The following is a 16,558-nucleotide window of genomic DNA, read 5'->3' as shown; positions in this document are numbered from 1 at the left end:
ATGCAAGCTGTAGTGTCTGCAGGGTTTCAGAAGGGGGTGTCTCAGAGGGCCCTGGGTGCCTGGGGGACCCATTCAATGTGGTTTCTACTACACCAAGGGATACTGGTCCCTGTGGGAATATCCTCCAAGCCGAAAGCCCCAGGAGATGAGCACAGGCTGTGTGGTCCCAGAAGCCACCTTTTTTTTTTTTTTTGAGACAGGATCCAACTCTGCCTCCCATGCTGGAATGCAGTGGTATGATCTTGGCTCACTGCAACCTCCACTTCCCAGGTTCAAGTGATCCTCCTGCCTCAGACTCCCTAGTAGCTGGGATTACAAGTGTGCGCTACCACACCCAGCTAATTTTTGTGTTTTTAGAAGAGATGGGGTTTCACTATGTTGGGCAGGCTGGTCTTGAACTTCTGACCTCAGGTGATCTGCCCACCTCAGCCTCCCAAAGTGCTGGGATTACAGGCATGAGCCACCATATCTGGCCAGGAGCTACCTTTCATTGTGTCTGTACCACTTCCGCCCCTGCTGGGTGGGATACAGCAGCCACTATCGGGGTAATGAACCTGCCCTTGGGGCTGGCGACTTGAGCTTTGAAGCCAAACAAGGGCCTTTTGGTGGGACACCTTTTGCCCTGTAGCTGTAAGCTCTCCTGGGACGTTGTGACCTCACCTTCCTATGGAAGGGAGAGACACCGCCTCTCACTCCCCTCACCCTCGACTCTGGGGTCACTGTTTTACCTCCATGGTGTCCCATTGGGATTTCAGATGGACCTGCTCAGCCTCCTGCCTTTGGATTTTCTCTATTTGAAAGTCGGTGTGAACCCCCTCCTCCGCCTGCCCCGCTGTTTAAAGGTAGGACAGCTGGGCCCACCACCCCAGGGCTTCAGCTCTGCACCAACACTGGCATCTTCTCTTCTGCCACCAGCAGCACTGGGGAGGGGAGCATCCTCAGGGAATGGCCTGAGGGGAGATGCATTTATTCCATGTGTGTCTTAGTGGAGAGTTCATTACAATTGCTAGTGCTTCTGTGATGCTGCATGGTAGGTAGTGTTATTGCCAGCATTTTACAAATGAAGGGACCGGGGCACAGAGAAGTTAAGTAATTTGCCCAAAGTCACACAGCCAGGAGGGAGTGGAGCCCAAATTTGAATGCAGGTCATCTGTCTCCACTGTTTATGCTCTCAGTGAATATAGAGATTCCCAAGAGGGGGCTTCTGTATTATGATGGTCTCTGTCTAAAAGATGGGGGAATTGCTGCTTGGAGAGGCTGGGGTGCTTGCTCTAGGTCACAGGAGCAATGAAGAGCCAGGGATGATTTGAATGCACAGCCGGACACCCATCTCATCACTGGCCAGGCCTCAGTGTCATTCCAGCCGTTCCCCCTGCCACTCACTGGGCAGAGCCAAAGTCTCCAGGATGGTCTGGCTGCCACAGCGTGGGCTAGAGATCTGGCCATGGTCCTGTCATGTGACCAGGGTGGACAGCCACTCAGAGTATTCGGGAACCCTCAAATGGATTTTGCTGACCAACGAATCACATTCATCTCTCTCCTGAAATGATGTCTGGTGCCTTTTTCTGAAAACAATACTGAGGGAATTTACAAAAAGTCAAATGCAGTAACATGAACAACCTGGAGAAACTGGGTGGATAAAACTAGGGGGCACATAAGTGCCCTGATGAAAAGAAAGCATGCCTATGTGGAATTGATCATGGAAACTGCCTCTGAGCTTCCTGGCTGCCAAGAGGAAAGGGGAAAGTGGAATTGGCATGATTCTTCTCTGACCCATGCTAGCCTCCCAGGGGCTGCAGAGGTTGCTTTAGAGCCAAACATCAGAGTGTGGAAGGTTGGGTCCACAGGCCAAGTTCCACCCCAGATTTAGAGGTGAGATCTATATTTTGGTTCACGTGGTGGCCCCAGTGAGAGGGCATAACTCACAGCCTAACATTGAACACCACGCCATGGACAAAACTTTCTGAGTGAGGCATCCAAGCCCCTGTTCTTTCTGCCTCCAGTTTAAACTGTGGGTGGAATTAAAATGAACACCTGGATGACTGGCATATCCCTTAGGGAATCTTCATAAATACTGTTTTCAAATGTCAAAAAATAAATACAAAGATCCAGAGATGGTTTAGCATAAGGAGAGAGCTTGCAGCTTTGAGTCTGGCCTGAGTTTGAATGCTGACTCTCTGTGTGCTTTGGACAAGTTACTGGACTACTCTGAGCACCAGTTTCTGCCAAAGGAGAATGACAACACATATTTCATATGTAAATAAGCAGTAAGGTAATGTATATAAATGTATATGCTGGTTAGGCTTGGTGGCTCATGCTTATAATCCTAGCACTTTAGAAGGCCAAGGCAGGAGGATCACTTGAGCCGAGAAATTTGAGACCAACCTGGGTAACAAAGTGAGAGCCTGTCTCTACAAAAAATTTAAAACTTACCCAAGAGTGGTGGTGTGTGCCTGTAGTCCCAGCTACTTAGGAGGCTGAGACTGAAAAATTGCTTGAGCCCAGAAGTTCGAGGCTGCAGTGATCTATGATCGCACCGCTGCACTCCAGCCTGAGTGACAGAGTGAGACTCTGTCTCTTAAAAAAAAAAAAGCCAGTCATATAAAGATACTCAATTAATATACTTTATTATTATAAATAAACATTCGAAGGATATAAGAGTGGGGTGTTAGTTATGCTGTCTCTTTATAAAATTGTTTTCTTTATAAGAAACAATAAAAACAGCAGCATCTTTATTCATTGCACCCCTAAAAGTCTCATGATAGGGTTCAGAAGGTCCAGGAGTCCCCTGAAATTACATTAAAATTGTGAGAACAGGATTTTATGTCATTTCCAAGGGAAGACAGGCAATGACTTTCATCAGATTCCTAAATGGAGTTTCTGGCCCCTACCCCTCAAAGAGCCGAGGACTTCTGATTTTGAATGCTCACCGTCCTGTTCCCTCCTCCCGGGGGCTGCAGGAAGGGCCCTGAGTCCTGGCACCCGTGGGCGTGAGGGCAGCGAGCTACCTGCGGGCAATGGACTGCTCTCATGCCCTGCTCTCCCTCCAGTACATGGCCTTCTTCGAGTTTAACAACCGCCTGGAATCCGTCCTCAGCAAAGCCTACGTGTACAGGTGAGACTCTTCCGCGTGTGCATGCATGGACACACACAACACACAAACACACAACATATACACACATACACACAACACATACAACAGACACACAACACTCAATACACACAACACATGACACGACACACAATGCACACACGATGCAAATGACACACTACACACAATACACACATGACACAACACAATGTACACATGACACAAATGGCACACACGACACAAATGGCACACACATCACACAAACAGCACACACGTGACACAAACGGCATACACACAACGTACACACACAACACATACAAATGACACACACAAAACACACACACACACACACACACACACACACACACACCCCCCACAGGAAGTTTACACCTAGAATATACAGCAAGGCATTTTCTACCCCTACTGACTTCCAGGCCCTGTCTCCACTGGAAGCCAGGCGACTTCCTGGTCCCTCCTCTTTCCTGGAGAAACGTTTGTTATTTAGAGAACCAGGAATATCTGATGCCCCCCACTGTGATGAGGGCACACGTCAGCCAGCAAGACGGGCTTACCAGCATTGCAGCCAGCTGGGCATCATTTTGGCCTCAGCTCCAGGAACTGGAGTCCCCAGCCGGCTCTCACAGAATGGGAACAGATGTAAGGTGGCAGCGACCATGTCACAGATGTCTGAGGACGGGGTGCAAGACCAGCCAGGCTGTGCTAGGGAGCAAGGCTCCTGTCCACATCTCTTTCGGGGCAACACGGCCCAGCTTCAACTCCTCTGCACACATCAGTTCTTCCCGCCCCTCCTCCCACATTTCCCCTCTGGCCCCTCCACTTGCCCAGTGCACAGGCAGCTCTGCTACTTCTGTGCCAATTCTAGCCCCAGCTCCTGACAACACCCCATTCAAGCACCACACTTCCTAACTGGTGCAATCTCAACAAAGCATCCAATCTGGCAGCCCAGCCATGGGTTGGCTCCCACTGGCCAGGTGTGTACCCCTCGCTGCCCCCTTCCACCACTGCGTTCATGCGCTGCGTTCCTTCTGCAGGGTCATCAGGACCACAGCCTACCTTCTCTACAGCCTGCATTTGAATTCCTGTCTTTATTACTGGGCGTCAGCCTATCAGGGCCTCGGCTCCACTCACTGGGTTTACGATGGCGTGGGAAACAGGTGAGCCACAGTCGTCCTCCCGGGACCACACCTGGGTGATCTTCCTGTTCTTTATAATTCACAGCACAGAGACTCCAGGAAGGAGCCTCATTGCTGCTGTGTTGCCAAGGCCAGTTTGCTCCTAAGGAATCACTGGCATGACAAGGCTCAAGAGCTACGTCTTGGGCCGGGCATGATGGCTCACACCTGTAATCCCAGCACTTGGGAGGCTGAGGCAGGCGGGTCACCTGAGGTCAGGAGTTTGAGACCAGCCTGGCCAACATGGTAAAACCCCGTCTCTACTAAAAATACAAAAATTAGCCAGGCGTGGTGATGCGATCCTGTAATCCCAGCTACTGGGTGTGGGGGGTGAGGCGGGAGAATCGCTTGAACCCAAGAGGCAGAGGTTGCAGTGATCTGAGATCGTGCCATTGCACTCCAGCCTGGGCAACAAGAGTGAAACTCCATCTCAAAAGATAAAAATAGAAAAAGAGCCACGTCACCACATCTTCCCTAAGCTAAGGTTTCCTGACCATCTGAGTGTGTCAGGTGGGAGATACTGGTGTGAACGAGACTTGCTAGGCAGATCCTTTCCACATCCAAAGTCTAGTAGGGTGGGCAAATACACTATGTGTGCCTCTACTCCTGCTTCCCCGGGCACGGCCAAGAGCGAGTGAGGCCAGAGAATACTTCCCAGCACAGCTCCCTAGGCACCACTACCATGGAGGCGCTGGTGAACAAGATGAGACCCACTTGCCAATCAGAGAGCTGCCATCTCTTATGAGACTTGCCAAAGGGATGATGATGATGTGTGAACCAAAAAGTATCTGGTACACGTTTCAATCAATTTAGAAAGTTTATTTTGCCAAGGTTAAGGATGCGCCCGTGACACAGCCTTGGGCGTTCCTGATGACGTGTGCCCAAGGTGGTCAGGGGCAGCTTGCTTTTATACATTTTAGGGATGTGTAATACATCAATGAATACATACATGTAAGGTTTATATTGGTTAGATCTGGAAGGGCAGGACAACTGAAAGGGAAGGGTAGCTTCCAGGTCATACGTAGATTTAAAAATTCTCTGCTTGGAAAAAAAAAAGTCTGGGTGCGGTGGCTCATGCCTGTAATCTCAGCACTTTGGGAGGCTGAGGCGGGCGGGTCACCTGAGGTCAGGAGTTCAAGACCAGCCTGACCAACATGGGGAAACCCCGTCTCTACTAAAAATACAAAAATTAGCCACGTGTGGTGGCAGTGCGTGCAGTCTCAGTTATATAGACTGAGGAACAAGAATCACTTGAACCCAGGAGGTGGAGGTTGTGGTGAGCCGAAATTGCACCATTGCACTGGGTGACAGAGCAAGACTTTGTCTAAAAAAAAAAAATAAAACAAATAATAAAAATAAAAAATAAAAATTCCCTGCTTGGCAATTGGTTGAAACACTTACTTTAGTTTTAGACAGATCAGGCTGGAGTGCAGTGGTGTGATCTCGGCTCACTACAACCTCCTCCTCCCGGTTCAAGCAATTCTCCTGCCTCAGCCTCCTGAGTAGCTGGGGTTACAGGTGCATGCCACCATACCCAGCTAATTCTTGTATTTTTAGTAGAGACGGAGTTTCACCATGGTGGACAGGCTGGTCTCGAACTGATGGCCTGTGATCTACCCGACTCGGCCTCCCAAAGTGCTGGGATTACAGGCGTGAACCACTGTGCCTGGCCTGAAAGACTTATTATCAGTAGAAAGGAGTGTCTGGTTTATGATAAGGGGTTGTGGTGATCTAGGTGTTTTCATGCAGATAAAGCCTCCATGTAGTGGGCTTTAGAGAGAAGACACTATAATGTTTCTCACCAGACTTAAAGTCTGTGTTGATGTTGACGCTGCAGGGGTATAAAGAGGCGTGTCCCACCCCCTCTTCCTTCATAGGCTGAATTAGGTTTTTAGATCACTATGGAAAGCCCTTGGCCAAGAGGAGGGGCCCATTCAGATGGTTGGGGGCCTTAGAATTTATTTTTGGTTTACAGTGATGATGATGGTGACGATGATGATAAGTCTCATCAAAGCAGCAAGCCTTGTAGGACACCTGTTTCATGCCATCCCTGTTTAAAGCACTGAACATGATAACTCACAACCATCACATCAGATAGGTATCATCCCATCCTCATTTCACAGATGAGGTAGCAGATACTAGTTCCCAAGGACACACAGGTCATGAGTTACAGAGCTGGAATTTGAACCCAGGTGTTGTGGCCACAGAGTCCTAACTGCTGTACCATCTTCCTTGATGAAAAGGAAAAGTGCCAACCTGGTGGCCAGAGGGTGTGGGGGAAGTGGGCATGAGCATAGTTGATTCCACCAAAAGTCATCAAAAGTTACAGAGAGTTTAAAAGTTTTTAGCCAGGTGCAGTGACTCATGCCTGTAACCCCAGGGCTTTGGGGGGCCAAGGTGAGTGGATCACCTGAGGCCAGGAGTTCGAGACCAGCCTAGTCGACCTGGCGAAACCACAACACTACTAAAAATACAAAAATTAGCCAGGTATGGTGATGCACGCCTGTAATCCCAGCTGTTCAGGAGGCTGAGGCAGGAGAATTGCTGGAACCCGGGATGGGGAGGTTGCAGTGAGCTGAGATTGTGCCACTGTACTCCAGCCTGGGCAACAGAGAGCAAGAGCCTGTCAAAAAAAAAAAAATTTAAATTATTGTGATGAACAGACTTAATTTTTTTAAAGAGTGACTTGAAGTTTATAGAGAGGTCCATTGGAAAGTAGTGAGAGTTCCTATACATATTCCACCTAAATTATTATCAGTTTTTGAGACAGGGTCTTGCTCTCTGTTGCCCAGGCTGGAGTGCAGTTGTGCCATCTCAGCTCACTGTAACTTACACCTCCCAGGCTCAAGTGATCCTCCCACCTCAGCCTCCCAAGTAGCTGGGATCACAGGCACATACCACTGCACCTGTCTAATTGTTTGTATAGATGAAGCTTCGCTGTGTTGCCCAGGCTGGTCTCAGTCTCCTGAGCTCAAGCCATCTGCCTGCGATTGGTCTCCCATAGTGCTGGGGTTATAGGCATGCACCTCATTTTAAGGCTGGATGGTGTTGAAGGTGACACTGTCTTCCCTGGTTGTGGTGAGCCAAAATTGTCTGTCAAAAGCCTTAAGCAGGAGAGTGAGCAGAGGGAGGGCTCTCGGAAAGCCCACCCTCTCTGATGGGAGGGAGCACTGAGAGAGGGGAGGCAGCAGAGAGCCAGCAAGGGGCCCTGCTGTGTCAGCGACAGCAGCAAACCCTCCAGGCCAAGGGGTGGCTTGACCAGGTGCTGGGGAGGGAGGGCAGTGTGGGCAGGAGGGATACATGGGGTGGGGGCCTGCAGAGTCAGAGTGGAGGCTTGAGGGATGAGGGATGAGGAGTCCCAGGTGTGACTCCTAGAGCTGCCCCCTGGCGGTGGAGACAGGCCACTTCTCTTTTCTGGCCCTCAGTTACCTCACCTGCAAAATGGGGCTGCAATTGGGACACCCACCTTAAAGAGGTGACTGAGGAGTGGATGCCTCTGAGCCGCTGCCCCAGGGCCTGGGCACAGTGGGCGCTCAATTGGCCACAATGAGGATGAGAAGGTGGAAGAAGGAAAGGTCCAGTAGGAGTTAGTCACTGAAGGGGGCTCCACCTCACTCTGGGCTGTGCCCAATAGTGACACAAAATGCCCGAGGTCCAGCTGTCCAGCTCTAGGTCCTTGCCCTTAGTGGGAACAGGTGGGTCACTTGCTTCCAAGGTGGCTTCTTCATAGAGGGGTTCTTTGTTCAGAACGTCCCCTCCCAGTACAGATGCCCCAACCTCAGCCACCATGGCCATGGCTGTCGCCCTCTGAGCCCTGGCCTGAGGGGAGCCATGCCTTTACAGAGATGACCCAGGCCAGTTGCGGTGTCTCATGTTGTAATCCCAGCACTTTTGGAGGCTGAGGCAGGCGGATCGCTTGAGCTCACAAGTTTAAGACCAGCCTGGGCAATATGGCGAAACCCCCTCTCTACAAAAAATATAAAAATTAGCTGGGAATGGTGGTGCATGCTTGTAATTCCAGCTACTCAAGAGGCTGAGATGGGGAGAGCGCTTGAACCTGGGAGGCGGAGGTTGCAGTGAGCTGAGATTGTGCCACTGCACTCCAGCCTGGGCGACAGAGTGAGACTTTGTCTCAAAACAGACGTCCCAGAGGCCACGGCAGCCCAGGCAGGCAGGAGGGGAGTTCCTGACAGCTTCTGTGGGCTGGAGAGTATCAGGGGTGGGGTCAAGGTCTAATGCTCCCCCTTGTCACCAGTGGCTCTGTTACCCGCTCCCATTCACAGCCCTGCTCCTGAGCCCTGACCAGACCATTCATTCATTCACTTCCTCATTCATTTAACTCTTCACCAGGAGGCAGAGAGGGACTTGAAGGCCCTTTCTATGCAAAGGGGAGAATGCAAGTTCTGCGTGGAATTGAGCTCTGTGACCTTACCCTTTCTGAGACCCAGTATTCCCTTATGCACAATGGGGGTAAATTACATCCAGATTTCTTTTCTTCTCTTTTTTTTGAGATGGAGTCTTGCTCTATTGCCCTGGCTGGAGTACAATGGCACGGTCTCAGTTCACTGCAAGCTCCACCTCCCGGGTTCAAATGATTCTCCTGCTTCAGCCTCCTGAGTAGCTGGGATTGTAAGTGCCAACCACCATGCCTGGCTAATTTTTGTATTTTTAGTAGAGAGAGGGTTTCAGGTAATGTTGGCCAGGCAGGTCTCAAACTCCTGACCTCATGATCTGCCCACCTCAACCTCCTAATGTGCTGGGATTACAGGCATGAGCCACTGCGCCCGCCGATATCTAGATTTCTTATGAGAAATAATAAATAAATATGTGTAGCACGTCTAACCTGGGCCTGAACAGGAGCTGGTACCCCGCCCCACCATGCTATGGCTATTGTTGTGGGAAGCCAGCATGTTGGGGTATAGGGATTTGAGGGGTCACAAACCCCCCTGGACATTGGAGCTAAATTTTTTTTCCCAGGTGATTTTATTTTATTTATTTTTATTGCATTTTAGGTTTTGGGGTACACACGTGGCAGTGTGATTTGCTGCCTTCTTCCCCATCACCTATATCTGGCATTTCTCCCCATGCTATCTCTCCCCAACTCCCCACCCGCCGCTGTCCCTCCCCTATTTCCCCGACAGACCCCAGTGTGTAGTGCTCCCCTCCATGCGTCCATGTGTTCTCATTGTTCAACACCCGCCTATGAGTGAGAACATGTGATGTTTGATTTTCTGTGGAGCTAAAATTTGAGAATATTTGGGCTTTTCTAGGGAAACAGTGCTGGCTTTCTCTAGATTCTCAAAGGGGCTTGTGCCCCAATAAACTAAGAACTCTCCTCCCTGGGGCTAAGCCTGGCACATCCGTCACTGGGCAGCTTGGGGAAGGGAGGGTAAACAGAGCAGGGTGGGGCAGGGGGACAACAGTCTGGGACCTCCTTCTGCAGGACCCTCTGTGGGAGGAGCTCTAGCTGCCCAGCAGAGGGAAGGGCACACTTCCTTGGCAGAAATACTGTTTCCCAAATGACATCCTGCAGGGAACCCCAACATGTGAACCAAGTATGAGTAACAAAGGAGGATTCCTCAGAAATTCCAATATTATGAACTTTTACAAAGCGAGCATTTGTGGAGGGCTTGCTGTGTGCTGGGGGCTCGAGGTCCCGAGCGCCTGCAAATGCCAGACCCTGCCTTCTGCCCCAGGGCTCTCCTGCCTCAGTTCTGCCCAGCCTGAAGCACAGAGGGTCCCTGCAGACCCAGTAGCGTGGAAGGCAAGGAGACTTCAGGGAGGCCCTAAGATGTGCCATGTCATTGGAAGATTCCTCCAACCTGAAAGGGTTTGGGGTAAAGCCAGAGCTTTGTGGACATCGTGCCTATGTCCTCTCTCTGTTGGTGACCCAGTGGCATAAGCACGCAGCTCCCGGACAGCCCAGGGGTCTGCAGAGTTGGGGGCTGCTCCATTCGGCTAAATGCTGCTTCACGCGCCCTCTGATGGCCAGAACCAGTATGACAGTGGCTTGATAGGCCTGTCCTGGGTTCTGAAACTTTTAGGCAACAGGTGATGGGGAGGTACAGGGCGGCCTGCAGTGCTGCCCAAGGCCCCGCAGCTATCAGAGGCAGAGCCCCCACCACACTCCCCAGCAACCTCTGCTTCCTCCTTCCAGAACGCATTGCACATTACCTGCCTGTCCCCACTGGGCCGCGAACTTCTTGAGGATATGGGCAAGTCTGTTCTGTTCCCTGTGGCAGGCAAGGAGAGCTGTGAAGGCTGTGACTTCCCTTGCTGAGAGTCCACCACATGCCAGGCTGTCTTCTGGCATCTCATTTTGTCTTCATGGTCTTTTGAGAGGGACATTCTATTGCCATCTCCATCTTAGGGAGAAGGAAACTGAGGTTTGGAGAGAGAGAGAGAGACATTTGTCCAAGTTATACAGCTAGAAGGTGGCTGAGCTTAGGCGGCCTCATCCGGAGCCCATGTTCTATCTAGGATGCTACATAAATAGCTGGTGAAGGAAAGCCTGCTGGGACCGCCCGGTCTCTAGGCCCTCTGACCTCACCTTTGGTGACCCAGGGGAGGACTCAGCCTGAGGTGTGGACAGGTGTGAGAGGGACCCTTGCTGCTCTGTGATAATCACGCACAACCTTCGTGTTTTAGTGCCTTTTGAGCTGCTCTTGTAAAATACGTGAGACTGGGTAACATAGAAAGAACAGAAACTGGCCGAGCATGGTGGCTCACGCCTGTAATCCCAGCACTTTGGGAGGCCGAGGTGGGCGGATCACCTGAGGTCAAGAGTTCGAGACCAGCTTGGCCAACATGGTGAAACCCTGTCTCTACTAAAAATACAAAAATTAGCCAGGCATTGTGGTGGCACTTGCCTGTAATCCTAGCTACTCAGGAGGCTGAGGCAAGAAAATTGCTTGAACCCAGGAGGCAGAGGTTGCGGTGAGCTGAGATCACGCCATTGCACTCCAGCCTGGGGAATGAGAACAAAACTCTGTCTCCGTCTAAAAAAACAAAAAACAAAAAAACAAAAAAGCCAGAAACTTATTTTTCACTGTTCTGGCTGTAAGCTGGGAAATCCAAGATCAAGCTGCTGGCATCTGGTGACGGCTGCTCTCTGCTTCCAAGATGGTGTCTTGAATGCCACAATGTCCACTGGAGAAGGAGTGCTGTCCTCACATGGCAGAAGGCAGAAGGCAGAAGGATGATAGGAGCGAAAACCCTCCCTCAGAACCTCATATAACAGCTTTATATAAGGCTTTATATTTCTGTTAATGAGGGCAGAGCCCTCGTGGCCTAAACAGTGCCCAAAGGCCCTACCTCCCAACACCATCGCATTGGGAATCAAGTTTCTAACACCTCAGTTTTGGAGGATACATTTAGACTAGAGCACTTGGGGGCATTTCCTATGCCTTTTACCATACAGTAGGACCCCAACTCCCATACCTCCCTTCCAAAAATTCACAAGCCTGTGTCAGGGGGTTACTGCTAGTGGATGGCATCTCAGAGAAGCAGACAGCACCCAGCTCTGGTGCTTATCAGCTGGTGACCACGGGTGTGCCCTTCCCCTTTGGGGGCCTCAGTTTCACTATCTGGAAAATGGATGGGCAAGAAGGAGGGTCAGAAAAAGTCCTCCTCAAGATATCTCCCAAACTTGATGTTGTCTTTGCTTTTCACAAGCCAACATGGCAGGGGATAGCAAATGAAAAGATTGGAAATTGAAGGAACATTGAAGGAAACTGAGGGAACCCTGTCATTAGGAGTTGGAAGACCCTCGTCTGGCCTCCTGCCAACTCTTCCTGAAAATCCTGGGGAACCTCAGTTTCCACATCTGTAAATAGGGATGACACCCTGTCCCTAGAGATACAACCACACCCGATAGCATGTGTGAACCTGCTCTGCAAACAGCAACAGGCTCTACGTGTGCCGGAGGTGGTTTTTCCTGCATTGATGAGCTGTAAAGGGTTTCTGTCTTTTGTACAATATGCATCTATCAGATGTGTCTGAGCCAGACCACTCAGGGGTGGCAGAGTGGGGCCTGTGATGACCCAGGTTCCCTTTCTCCTCTCTTTCCAGTTATATTCGCTGTTACTACTTTGCTGTGAAGACCCTCATCACCATTGGGGGGCTGCCTGACCCCAAGACGCTCTTTGAAATTGTCTTCCAGCTGCTGAATTATTTTACAGGCGTCTTTGCTTTCTCTGTGATGATCGGACAGGTATCAGGACACCAGCCAGGATTCCCACCCCACCTGACTGTAGGCCCCCTCCCACTGTTGCCAGAAATGTCCTTCTCTGCGCCCCGTCCTTTTGGATTAAGCGTGGGAAAGAACAGTGGACTGAGAGTCAGGAGCTGCAGCACTGGGCCCTGTGGGGTGGTGGTGCTGGTGAGCTCGGCCCTGTTTCCCCTCTGAGGTCAGTTCCTCTGGCTGCTCTGGGCTGAATGGCTTTCTGCAGAGACTGAGGATTTGGGCTGTTCCCTTTGGGAGAAACCCCTGGGGTTTCTGGTGTGCTGGGGCAGCATCTTACATTCTGGTAGTACAGTCAGAGGTCCTCAAAGTTACCTTTGAAGGGCCCCGCCCCAAGGAACAGCACATACTGGCTTCCTATTTCCTCCAGCATGGAGTCAGACAAAGTGGCCACTGGCACCGAGGGACTGTGTTGTACCAGAATCAGCCCAGCCCAAGGAGCTATGCCCCCCAGGGTGGTCCCAGGGACCTGAGCCACCAAGGGGCTGGCAGTCTCCCTCCCTCTCCCTACATCCATGTTGGAGGCAGAACTTCCCGTCAGTAAAACCTTCTCTGTGTGAGGACATCTGCCTCCCCCCCCCACCCCCATGCCCCGCGGGGAGCACATGCCCCTGGTCTGTGTCAAGTGACACATCCCAAACCCAGGGAATAGCCCTCCCATGACCCAGCGGCTTCCTTGACCTCTCCTAACTATCCCCTGCAGATGAGAGACGTGGTAGGGGCCGCCACCGCGGGCCAGACCTACTACCGCAGCTGCATGGACAGCACGGTGAAGTACATGAACTTCTATAAGATCCCCAAGTCCGTGCAGAACCGCGTCAAGACCTGGTACGAGTACACCTGGCAATCACAAGGCATGCTGGGTAAGACGGTCATGCCCTGGCGGCCACCAGCTCCCAGCCAACTCCTGTTGCCCGGCCCTCAGGGTGCCCCCCTCCTCCTCTGTGTCTCTGAGGCCCTGAGCACTAGGGCCTCTCTTGGCTGTGGCCTCAACACTGGTGTGAGAGAGGCGCAGTGGGGCCTCTGAGGTGCCTCTAGCAGGGGCGTGAGATCCCTGAAGACTTGGTGGGGTTTGTCTTCTGTGTGCCTGCTCCCCTCACTCCACCCACCTTGAAATGCATCCCATCCAAGAGCAAAGTGCAGTTTGTTTGTTTGAGATGGAGTCTTGTTCTGTAACCCAGACTGGAGTGCAGGTGGAGCAATCTCAGCTCACTGCAACCTCCATCTCCCAGGTTCGAGTGATTCTCCTGCCTTGGCCTCCCAAGTAGCTGGAATCACAGGCCCACACCACCACACCCGGCTCATTTTTATATTATTAGTAGAGATGGGGTTTTACCATGTTGGTCAGGCTGGTCTCGAACTCCTGACCTCAGGTGATCCGCCAGCCAGGGCAACATGGTAAAACCCTGTCTCTACAAAAAGTCAAAAAATGTAGCTGGGTGTGTTGGTGCATGCCTGTAGTCCCAGCTACTCAGGAGGCTGAGGCTGGAGGATCGCTTGACCCTGAGGAAGTCGAGGCTGCAGTGAGTTGTGACTGTGCCGCTGCACTCTAGCCTGGGTGACAGAGTAAGACCCTGTCTCAGAAAAATAAAAATAAGTCCATGTGCGGTGGTTTACGCCTATAATCCCGGCACTTTGGGAGGCTGAGGTGGGTGGATCGCTTGAGCCCAGGAGTTTTCAGACCAACCTGGGCAATGTCGTGAGGCTTCATTTCTAAAAGAAAAAAAAATTTTTTTAGCTTCTTAGGGTTCAAAGTATTTAAAAAAATTATTTTAACCAAAACTAAAAACTAAGATAATCTTTATAAAACACTCTATTAAAAAGTGTCTGGCTTGGCCAGATGCAGTGGCTCATGCCTATAATCCCAGCATTTTGGGAGGCTGAAGTGGGTGGATCACCTGAGGTCAGGAATTTGAGACCAGCCTGGCCAACATGGTGAAATGCCATCTCTACTAAAAATACAAAAAAGTAGCAGGGCGTGGTAGGCACCTGTTGCACCAGAAATTCAAGAGGTTGAGGCAGGAGAATCGCTTGAAGTGGGAAGGTAGAGGTTGCAGTGAACTGAGATCATGCCACTGCACTCCAGCCTGGGAGATAGAGCGAGACTTTGCCTTAAAAAAAAATGCTGATGTTGTCCTTACAGGGGAGTGGGAACCACTGCAACAGCACAGGGGCTACTAACATAGTAGCTGAGTGGAGCATGTCAAGGGAAGGCTTTCTGGAGGAGGTGACATTAGTGCTAGGTCCTAAAGAATGAGTAGGATTTTGGGAAATGGATAGGAGTGCTCCTGGCAGAGGAAGTGGTATGGGCAAAGGCCTGGAGGCGAGAGAGGGTGCTCTACAAATCTAGAGTGGTTCCGTGTGGCAGGCACTGGTGTGCCCTGGTGAGCTGGTAGGCGGGCACTTGGCTCATATATGTGCCAGGGGTGGGGCCCGGCCTTGCCTCTGACCCCTGCCAGGCCTTGTTCACAGATGAGTCAGAGCTGATGGTGCAGCTTCCAGACAAGATGCGGCTGGACCTGGCCATCGATGTGAACTACAACATTGTTAGCCAAGTTGCACTTTTTCAGGTACACCCTTTGGTGTCTCGCCCTCAGGGCTGTGGGAGGCTCCAAGCCCAATCTTCTCTAAACAGCGTTCCTTTCGCTTCCTCACCGGGACAGGGCTGTGACCGACAGATGATCTTTGACATGCTGAAGAGGCTTCGTTCCGTTGTCTACCTGCCCAACGACTATGTGTGCAAGAAGGTGAGCTGGCCCGGGAGCCACCACGGGATCCCGGGTTCATAATCCCTCTGGCTTTCAGGGAACTGAGCTGGAGGGACGCCTGCTGGCCCAAGGGCAGAGCGAGATTGGTGGGGCGGGAGAGGAGTGGCTGCAGCTTTGTGCTGCGGAGACCTGACCAGACCTAAGCGCGGAGTGGATTAGGAAGCTTTGCCGGCTCTGTGCAGGCAACACACATGTGCCTCGGGCTTCGCAAGGATTTCCTCTGCTCCCTTGACACGGGACCATGGGGGGCAGGACAAAGACCCCCTCCACCCGCGCCTTACAGAAAGAGAAACTGCGGAGGCTGAAGAGGGGCAGGGCCTTGACTGTGCAGCTGGAACTGCTTCTGGGGTCTCAGTTTCCCATCAGGAAAATGGGTAGGAGAAGGGGTGGGCTTAGGTCAGAGGATGCAAGCTGTTGGGCTTTGGGGAAGATCCAGTACACATGTATTCTATGGGTTTTTTTTTTTTTTCTAATTTAAAAAAAATGTTGAATTGGTCCCCAACCTTTAAAAATGTGAAGATTTCAGCTGGGCACTGTGGCTCGTGCCTGTAATCCCAGAACTTTGGGAGGCCGAGGTGGGCAGGTCATAGAGGTCAGGAGATGGAGACCATCCTGGCTAACACGGTAAAACCCTGTCTTTACTAAAAATACAAAAAAAATCCGGGCGTGTTGGCGCATGCCTGTAGGACCAGCTACCCAGGAGGCTGAGGCAGGAGAATCACTTGAACCCAGGAGGCAGAGGTTGCAGTGAGCTGAGATCACACCACTGCACTCCAGCCTGAGTGACAGAACAAGACTCTGTCTCAGTAAGTAAATAAAATTATGAAGATTTCATAGAAAAATTCAGATCTCTGGCTGAAAATAGAAAATCTGCCAGCACTGGGTCCACTTTTTGCTCCACTTTTTCAAATAGCAAGAGCCAGCTGGGGTGGAGAAAAGGTTGCCCCAAAGGGGGGCATCATGACCTCCCTTCCTGATGCCACAGCCCGACCACTCCTCATTGATCCTCTCCAGGAGCCCCTCCCTGCTCAGCTTCACCCACTGATCCCAGAAAACATCAGGGGTTGAATCCTGGGGCCTGACAATGTCTAGAGCCCCTTTCTGCTCCCTGTCATTGGGGTTCAAGGTGAGACCAAGGTCACTTGGTGAGGGAGGGGAGGGGCAGGAACCCAGGTTTCAGTCCTCTGAACCTTATTAACCTCCACAGAGCTGTTAGCAAGTCTGGGTGTGCAGACAGCGGGGAAAACATTACCCAAGCAGGCTC

At 51.3% G+C, this 16,558-nt stretch overlaps 1 protein-coding gene across 3 annotated transcripts in view; it reads left to right on the top strand.

Moving 5' to 3' along the window:
• CNGB1 (cyclic nucleotide gated channel subunit beta 1) overlaps positions 1-16,558 on the top strand; it is a 92,012-nt gene that overhangs the window by 58,330 nt on the left and 17,124 nt on the right. For all 3 annotated transcript variants that reach the window (XM_032284045.1, XM_032284042.1, XM_032284043.1), the window contains 7 exons: positions 756-842; positions 3,051-3,115; positions 4,144-4,266; positions 12,355-12,496; positions 13,230-13,389; positions 14,999-15,096; positions 15,190-15,273. In XM_032284045.1, coding sequence (XP_032139936.1) covers positions 756-842; positions 3,051-3,115; positions 4,144-4,266; positions 12,355-12,496; positions 13,230-13,389; positions 14,999-15,096; positions 15,190-15,273 — 759 coding nt within the window. The remainder of the gene's footprint in view (positions 1-755; positions 843-3,050; positions 3,116-4,143; positions 4,267-12,354; positions 12,497-13,229; positions 13,390-14,998; positions 15,097-15,189; positions 15,274-16,558) is intronic.

This window comes from Sapajus apella, unplaced genomic scaffold, assembly GCF_009761245.1.
Source record: "Sapajus apella isolate SASKATOON/1434 unplaced genomic scaffold, GSC_monkey_1.0 scaffold15, whole genome shotgun sequence".
In the NCBI taxonomy this organism is placed as follows: Eukaryota; Metazoa; Chordata; class Mammalia; order Primates; family Cebidae; genus Sapajus; species Sapajus apella.
The sequence above is the reverse complement of the archived record's forward strand: the minus strand, read 5'-3'. Positions and strand labels throughout refer to the sequence as shown.